The following is a 9113-nucleotide window of genomic DNA, read 5'->3' as shown; positions in this document are numbered from 1 at the left end:
CACTCCAGAAGAGGGCATCAGATCTTGTTAAGGATGGTTGTGAGCCACCATGTGGTTGCTGGGATTTGAACTCTGCACCTTTGGAAGAGCAGTTGGGTGCTCTTACCCGCTTAGCCATCTCACCAGCCCTGTCCTTTTCATTCTTAACTTTGGGATTGGGAGAACAGGTGAGGGTTAGCGTGTAGTATATTGCTTCTTCATTTTCCTGCCCCAGCCCAAGCTATCCTGGAACTCAGGTTTCTCCTGTCTTAGTTTTCTCTGCTCAAATGACTTGAACTCCTGATCTTTCTGTTTCTACCTCCCAAATGTTGGGATACAGGTGTGTGCCATTAGGCTGCACTAGGCTTGCATAGACCTTGCTCTGTGTTTTCTTAGAAAATGGTTATATTCTCAGCCTGTTTTTTTCCTAGTTTGTTTTGTTGTTGTTTTATCTTTTTTTTTTTCTTTTTTAATTCTTTGAAATACATTCTTGCTGCGTAGCCTATACTGGCTTTGAATTTATGATCCTCCTGACCCAGCCTCCCAAATATGAAGATTACAAATGCACACCACTGTCGGATTTCTGAGTTTGAGGCCAGCCTGATCTACAGAGTGAGTTCCAGGGCAGCCAGGGCTACACAGAGAAACTCTGTCTCGAAAAAACCCAAAAACCTAACCAACCAAAAAACAAAAAAACCCAAAAACAAATGTATACCACCATGTTTGGCCCCAGTGGTATTTTAAGCAGATACGCCTGGAGGATATTATGTTAAGTGAATTAAGCCAGACCGAAGTCTTGACTGTGTGTGTGTTATCACTCCAGAAGTGATCTTCCAGCTGCTGAGAGTTGAATCCTGGTTACCAGAGGCCTGAGGATAGATGGGCTCAGATAAAGGAGTTAGCAGGAAGAGGGGCTCTCAATGTTCTTTGACAGAGTAGAGTAACAATGGTTGACAGTCACTAACTGTATACTTCAGTGTAGCTAATAGGATTTTTAATGTTTTGAGCACAAGGAATGATACATGTTCAGAGATGGATATGCCACTTAGCCTCAGATGGTCCTCATTGCGCTCTGTATGCATTTATCGAAATAGTACTCTGTTCCATTAATAGTTCTGACTATCAATTAAAGTTCCTCACCTGCTCAGATTAAAGTTTTATTTACTCAGTGTGCTTGCATGAGTTTATGTACTCCACATGTGTAGTACAAGAGCCATTAGAGAGCAGGGCGTGGCAAGCCCCAGGAAAGCTCATTTTGTTGTTGTTGTGGTGGTGGTGGTGGTGGTATGAGGGCTCTATCTGCATGTACACCCGCATGCCAGAATCTCATGGTTGTGAGTCACCATGGATGGCTGGAAATTGAACTCATGACCCGGAAGAGCAGCCAGTGCTATTGCTGAGCCATCTCTCTAGCCCCCTGCTTTCGTTTTTTGAAACAGTGTTTCTGTGTAGTTCTGGAACTGGCTCTGAACACCAGGCTGGCCTTGAACTCACACAGATCACCTACCTCTGCCTCCCAAGTGCTGGGATTGAAGACAAGCACCACCACCCATCGGCCAGAACATGTTTTTACAGTTCAGAAGTGGATATAAGTATGCCTGGGAATGGAGACTTGGGGCATTATGTTCTAGACCTTTAGGTTTCTGCCAGTGCTGGAGCTAGTGAAGGACTGAGCTGAATGTCAACACTTGTACTTGGAGGCAAAAAGCTGGTCTCCTAGATTCTCACACTAAACGTCCCTCTGGCCCTCAGCCTCTCTTGGTTTAGTGGTCATTTGATGTTTATTTTGAATACCAGTTGTAGCTTATAGCTTACAGACTTCAGATCCAGATGAGTCGTCCTGGAGACATGCACAGTTTAGTTTTCTTCTTTATTTGATTGATTGTGTGTGTGAGTGTGTGTGTGTGTGTGTGTGTGTGTGTGTGTGTGTATGGTATTTGTTTGGAGATAGGGTCTTGCCATGATGCCTAGGCTGCCTCACACTCCTAATCTTCCTGTTTGCACTGCCTGAGAATAGGCTTGTCCCACCCAGCCCTCTTGTCCTTACTGATGATGGAGTGTAGTATTTTGCTCTAGAATGCTCGTCCTATCCATGAGGTAAACTCAGCCATGCTCATTCTCTCGGGTCTCTAACTTGTGTCTCACTGGGATTCCAGGAGCCCATGTGCGAGCTTTGGGTTTTTGTTTACTGTGTTGTGTTAGTCATTTCTCTACTGTTCAGTGTGGGTTCCATATTGTCTCCCTTTAAAGGCATTGTGTGATTATGAGAAATTTCTTGGTTGAACTGCTTTTCACTGTGTGTGTGTGTGTGTGTGTGTGTGTGTGTACACTGGGGAGCTCCAGGACTGGCAGTAGAGGTAAGGACTGCCTTACCCAGCTTTCTAATGGGTGAGTGCCAGGGTCACACTTAGGGCTGCATGCTTGATGGAAAGCTCGAGATTCATCAAACCATTTCCCTCTGCCTATTTTTTGTAGTTTAGTTTGTTTTTTTTTTGAGGCAGGGTCTTACGTGACTGAAGTTGCCTTTGAACTCTTGATATTCCTGCTTCCACCTCCCAAGTGCTGAGATTACAGGCGTGAGCCACCATACCCAGTTCTATGTGCAGTTTTGACTGTTCTATCAGTTTTGATAGTTTTAAAAACTATTAAGTATTTTATATGTATGAATATTTCACCTACTTTTTGCTATGTGTTTCATGTGTGTGCCTGGTGCTCTCAGAGGTCGAAAGATGACATTGGAGCCCCAGGAATTAGAGAGTCAGGTGATTGTGAGCCACCGTGTGGGTGCTGGGAACCAAACCGGGGTTCTCTCTGTAAGAGCAACAAGTGCTCAGCTCCTGGGCCAGCTCCTCAGCACTCAAACTCGTTCCCACTCTCCTTCTGTCTCTGTCTCCCTCCTCCCTCCCACCATCCTTCCCTCTACACACTTGTGTCTTTAAGCTGTGTAAGTCACACATTCATTTCAAATGCACATTTTCTGTTTTTCATGACCCTGCCCAATGGTCAAAGAGTGTCCTATGGAAGAGGTATAATGTAATTACTTAGATAACTATACCATTACCATGATGATAGCTGTTATAAAGTGAAGCTTCTGTGCTTAGAGAGAGCTTAAGTATTAACACTGGGAGATTCTTGTTTATACCAGAAATTTAGAAGGTGGGAATGTATTTTTTTTTNTTTTTATTTTTTTTGGTTTTTTGAGACAGGGTTTCTCTGTATAGCCCTGGCTGTCCTGGAACTCAGAAATCTGCCTGCCTCTGCCTCCCGAGTGGGGAATGTGTTCTTGACATGCTTTATAGACTCACAGACTTTTTATTTTTATTTTTACTTGTACAGCTATTGTGAATGATGTTTTCCAGGGATCAATGAGAATTTTCACCAAAAAGCTTCCTCATCCTGATCTGGTGAGTGTCCAGAACAGAGTTTTAGCCTGATACATGCTACCTCAGGGGCTTGGGAAAACACAGGAGCTTAGAGAGTGGACAGAAAGTATCCCACAAGGAAGTTCTCACAGTTCTGGCCTTATTGTGGTAATGTGCTGTAACCTCAGAGTTTGTGGTTGGTAGTCTGTTGGTTAAAGTGGTCTGACCACTGAGTGCTTCTTGTGTAATCTGAGAACTAAGACAGTCTGATATGTGAATAAAACCTCTCAGAAAGTGGATAGCAAATTTGTCTTTAAAAGTTGGTCTATAAAGTAATAGGTTTGACCGTGTCATCTCTAAACACGCATGGCACTATACTTGGTTCTACTTAATCCCCTCCTCTGTTGCCATCCCTGTTCCCATTGGCCTCTTCCTGCCAGGTTTCTCCACAAATAGTTCCTCTTTTTGCTTCGTGTCACACAAGCTCTTGTCCTGTTTGACGATCCCCTTTCTAGTTTCATGACCACACACATGCACACACGGGCCATCAGTTTTTGGATGAACATTGTCAGGGTCTGGTTCTGAATTCAGCTGCCTGAGCTCTGGACTAAAGAAGATGTGAGTACATCTCCCACACAGGACGCAGTGTCCTCTGTGGGTTAGCTCCATGCTCACTCTCCTTTCCACTTTCATTCTCATTCATTCATTTCCAGCCAGCGGAAGAGAAAGAGCAGTTGCTCCACAATGACGAGTACCAAGAGACGATGGTGGAGTCCACGTTCATGTACCTGACGCTGGACCTTCCCACTGCCCCGCTCTATAAGGATGAGAAGGAGCAGCTCATCATCCCCCAGGTTCCACTCTTCAACATCCTGGCAAAGTTCAACGGCATCATGGAGAAGGTAACCGGGTCGCCACCCTTGCCTGCTCTCTTGCTTTGTTTTTAACTTTCTCATCCTTTTCGCAGTGTTAACAGCAGGGCCTCAGAAGTAGAAGGCAAGCTCTCCCCAGACCAGACACTCCCCAGTTGCCTTGGCTTTTCATACATTTCATATACTTACACATATACTAGGCACTCCTCAGCGCATACATTTCATGTACGTACTAAGTGTATTTTCTTTCTCAAGCCACCCAGCCCCTTGTTTAACTCTTTTTTTGTTGTTGTTGTTGTTTTTTTTTGTTTTGTTTTTTTGTTTTGTTTTTTTTTGAGACAGGGTTTCTCTGTGTAGCCCTAGCTGTCCTGGAACTCACTCTGTAGACCAGGCTGGCCTCGAACTCAGAAATCCTTCTGCCTCTGCCTCCTGAGTGCTGGGATTAAAGGCATGTGCACCACGCCCGGCTCTTGTTTAACTCTTAACTTTAGAGCTCCTTCCTAAATGGCCAGGCTTGCCTCTGAGTACTGCAGAGAGAGGTGGGAAGTTTAGATGTTATTATTTTTATTCTTTTTTTTTTTTTAAGATTTATTTATTTATTATATGTAAGTACACTGTAGCTGTCTTCAGAAGAGGGAGTCAGATCTCGTTACAGATGGTTATGAGCCACCATGTGGTTGCTGGGATTTGAACTCAGGACCTTCAGAAGAGCTGAGCCATTTCACCAGCCCCTGTTTTGTTTTTTGATTAAGGTCTTATCTAGTCAGGTTAGCCTAGAACTTGCTGTGTAGATTGAGCCTTGAACTCCTGATTCGCCTTCCAACACTCAAGTTCTGACTTACAAGTATAGGTCACCATTTCCAGCTCCAACAATTATTATTTTTTTTTTTTTAAAGATTTATTTATTTTATTTATGAGTACACTGTAGCTGTCTTCAGACACACCAGAAGAGGGTGTCAGATCTCACTATGGGTGGTTGTGAGCCACCATGTGGTTGCTGGGGTTTGAACTCCGGACCTCTGGAAGAGCAGTCAGTGCTCTAACCCGCTGAGCCATCTCTCCAGCCCCCAACAATTATTTTTAATTTGTCTATTTTGCTTGTTTTTTGTTAATAATATAGGTGCTTACCCATAAGCAGCAAATTGTTGGCAGTATTGGAAATGATGACTCTGGTCTTTTGGGAAACCATCTTCCGGGTTGGAGTGGGGACCCTGTTCTCTCCGCCCCCTTTTGCAGCAGTGTTTCTCTCTTACTGATCTAGAAGGGCAGTCTAGACACCGTACCCTTGAGGTTTTTGCCAAGTCACTCTGTTTTATTTTACTAACATTTTAGAAGAAGTTCCAAGCGCCACCTTCCTTTGTAAACATGTCTCTGTTTTCTAGAAGCCCTTCTAATGACTCTGCTGTTTGGAAGGGAACAGCCTGTAGTCTCTCACTGGCAGAGTCAGAAAGGAGTCTCTTACTCGATGTTGTGTAAGGCCATTGTCCAGAGGGTTTTGAAGTAGGCAGATTATGATTTTTTTTTTTAAGATTTATTTATTTATTTATTTATTTATTTATTTATTTATTTTATTTAAGTGCACTGTAGCTATCTTCAGACACTCCAGAAGAGGGAGTCAGATCTTGTTAAGGATGGTTGTGAGCCACCCTGTGGTTGCTGGGATTTGAACTCTGCACCTTTGGAAGAGCAGTCGGGTGCTCTTACCCACTGAGCCATCTCACCAGCCCCAGATTATGATTTTTAATCAGTATTTTCTTGAGTGTTAGTGAGATGGCTCAGCAGGTACAAGTACTTATCACATAAGCCTGGAGACCCTAGTTTAATGCCTGCAGCCCACAGTAGAAGGAAAGAACAGACTCCTGAAAATTGTCCTCTGGCCTCCAGATGTGAAGTGTAGCTTATGTACACTCACATTCACCCAACATTTTTCTGTCTCTGTCTCTGTCTCTCTCCCCCTCCCTCTCTCTCTCTTTCCCTACCTCTCTTTCTCTTTCTCTAACACATGCTTACGAATGCATGCACACACACACACGTAATAAAATAAAAATATTTTCTATTTTCTTGGGCAACTTGTGGATCTCTGGAGAGGTCTGTTTTCATCCCTTTCTGAACTCAGTCTTGTCTGGTGGTTTCTCTCTAGTTATGATTAGTCTTTCATTCCTGTCTCTTAACTAAATGTGAGCTTAGTTTTTTTAGCCATACTAAGGTTTGAGCCTTGGCCTCTTGTATGCTAGGTAAGTGCTCTATTGAGCTATATCCCCAGACAAGGATAAAAATTTGTATTAAGAAAAACTGTTCATGTCAGGCAGTGGTGGCGCATGCCTTTAATCCCAGCACTCAGGAGGCAGAGGCAGGCGGATTTCTGAGTTAGAGGCCAGCCTGGTCTACAGAGTCAGTTCCAGGACAGCCAGGGCTACACAGAGAAACCCTGTCTCGAAAAAGAGAGAGAGAGAGAGAGAGAGAGAGAGAGAGAGAGAGAGAGAGAGAGAGAGAGAGAGAAGAAAAAACTATTCATAGTGCTGGAAAGATGGCTCGGGGATTAAGAGTTGTTCTTGTAAGGACCTAGGTTCAATTTCCAGCTCCCACATGGTGTCTATGACCATCTGTAACTCTAGTTCAGGGGAGCTGGCTCCCTCTTCTGGCATCTGTAGGACATATGGTTCACAGACAGACAAAATACATATATAAGGAAAAGCAAAGCAAGGCAAAGCCTCTCAGTGTTCACCAGCTTTCCACCCCTTGGTCTAGACAGGTGCCCGGCCCTTCTCTTTCTCCTTGGGCCATACAGAGCAAGCTTACAGGACATGTGACACACTAGACTGTTTACACAAGCCTGGAGATTTTTTCTCAGATATGCACTTTGGTTTGAGAGACATCAGTGCTTCCTGTGTGCTGAGCACAGGGTTTTCCATAGAGCTACACCCCCAGCCCAGGTCTTTACATAGGAGGGAGTGAGAAGTTGACAGCCACCTCCTTTGGAATACTGAGGGTGCTTCACTGCTGCTAAGTCAAGACATTTTTCTCCATTTTGAGTAAAGTAAGATCTGTATGGTGGAAATTCAGCTTTTAACTGACTTTTTCATTAGGTAGTTGTGTTTGCCTGAGCCCACATACCTGTGACACTAGTTTCAGCAATGTGATCATAAACTGGCTGACATGGCCCTTTATCAAGGTATCTTAGTGCTTGCCATACTGCTAATCTTAGCCTTATTTGTGATTTCTGAGACTGGGTGTCTTTTAAGTCTAGGTGTGTTGCAGAGTTGTATTTAAAAACCACAACAAAGGTCAAGCCCCCATTCTAGTATCTCCTGAGTGCTGGCACTGATGACATCAAATTGTCTTTGTAGGAATACAAGACTTATAAGGAGAACTTCTTGAAACGCTTCCAGCTCACCAAGCTGCCTCCGTATCTAATCTTTTGCATCAAGAGATTTACTAAGAACAACTTCTTTGTGGAGAAGAATCCAACAATTGTCAACTTCCCTATCACGTACGTATCTATCTCCCTCCTGCTTCACTGTGCTGCGGTCCTTCCACGTCTTTCTTTTTGAGACAGGGTTTTAGGTAGCCCAGGCTGTCCTTGGGCTTGACAAATGATCTTGAACTCCTGAAACTCCTGCCTCAGCCTCCCAAATATGCAGCTGCCACATCTGGCCAGGAGTTTGGACATCCTTCCATGTTGTTTCTTTTGGACTGACTTGGTTGGAGATTGTAAGAACAGCTTCCTACATGATAGACACGTGGGGCTAGCTAGAAGGACGTCATATTTCAGGGTCCCTAAAGGTGGATGCTTCCCTAGATCCAGCCATTTATTTATTTGTTTGCTTATTTGAGATTCAGTCTCATGTAATCCACAGTGGCTTTGAAGTCACTGTAATCTAAGATGACCTTGGACCGTTGATTCTACTGCCTCCTGCCTTTCTAGCTCTGTAATTACAAGCATGTGACAACACGCTGTCATAAATTACAAATTTTAATGTGGGGCTTTTTAATTTTCCCTGCAGTTGAGCTCCCATGACTATTTTGAAGTAGCCGGAAGTATACCGGATGGCTTTAGTTGGTTGCCTTCTAATTCAGAAAGACCTCACTAGGATAGACCATTGTTTTCAGTTCCTAAGAGCCAATGTTTTTAATTTTTTAATTTTAAAAATTTTATGTGTATGAATACTTTGCACACATATATGTCTGTATCTTATGCATGCCTGTTATCCACAGAGGCCAGAGGAGGCTGTTAAATTCCATGTAACTGTAGTTGTAGACACTTGTGAGCCCCGACGAGGGTTCCAGGAATCAATCATATTCTTGTGCAAGAGCAGCTAGTTACCCTAACTGCTGAGCCATCTCTCCAGCTCTAGGAGACAGTGTTTACATGATCTGAAGAAGTTCTCTGAGTGTGTGGAGAAACCTCATGGTTGTGTGACAGTGAGTGTGTGTCAGCATTTGGGCACTGAGGTTGGAGGAAGGGCAGTGTCTAAGGCTGCCTGGCAGAGAGAAGGCTGTGCATAAGCCTGGGATGCTCAACTTGGGAGTGCCTAGGATGTGCTCAGCGTTCTAGTGACAGGGAGGTTGTACATTTTTGTCTGTATAACAAAGCAGTAGTGGACATGTGCTTCCCTCTTAGATTCTTTTCCTCCCGTTTCCTCACACCACCAGCATTGCCAGTTTTTCCCATTGGAAATATTTCCAGTTCTGAGTTCTGTGCAGTCTAAACTGTTGGGCTGGTTGGCTGGGAGGTGGCTTAGTGGAGAAAGTACACTAGGGCCATGAGACTGAGAAGGCACAGGCCTAAGGCTCCTCCTTCTGGATATGCTCTCCTCCCAGCATCTGTGGCAGCAGACAGTGAAGAGATGGCGTCCTGGGGAGCCTCTCCTCTTTTTTTTTTTTTTTTTTTTTTTTTTTT

The 9113-nt window shown here is 44.0% G+C and overlaps 1 protein-coding gene across 1 annotated transcript in view; it reads left to right on the top strand.

The window, feature by feature from the left end:
• The window catches only part of Usp39 (ubiquitin specific peptidase 39), a 26343-nt gene that overhangs the window by 11510 nt on the left and 5720 nt on the right, over nucleotides 1-9113 (top strand). Inside the window, exons 8-10 of the mRNA XM_029535675.1 lie at nucleotides 3316-3383; nucleotides 4055-4243; nucleotides 7561-7703. Coding sequence (XP_029391535.1) covers nucleotides 3316-3383; nucleotides 4055-4243; nucleotides 7561-7703 — 400 coding nt within the window. The remainder of the gene's footprint in view (nucleotides 1-3315; nucleotides 3384-4054; nucleotides 4244-7560; nucleotides 7704-9113) is intronic.

The sequence above is a fragment of the Mus pahari genome, chromosome 2, assembly GCF_900095145.1.
Source record: "Mus pahari chromosome 2, PAHARI_EIJ_v1.1, whole genome shotgun sequence".
NCBI lineage: Eukaryota > Metazoa > Chordata > Mammalia > Rodentia > Muridae > Mus > Mus pahari.
This window is presented reverse-complemented; position numbering and strand designations above follow the sequence as displayed.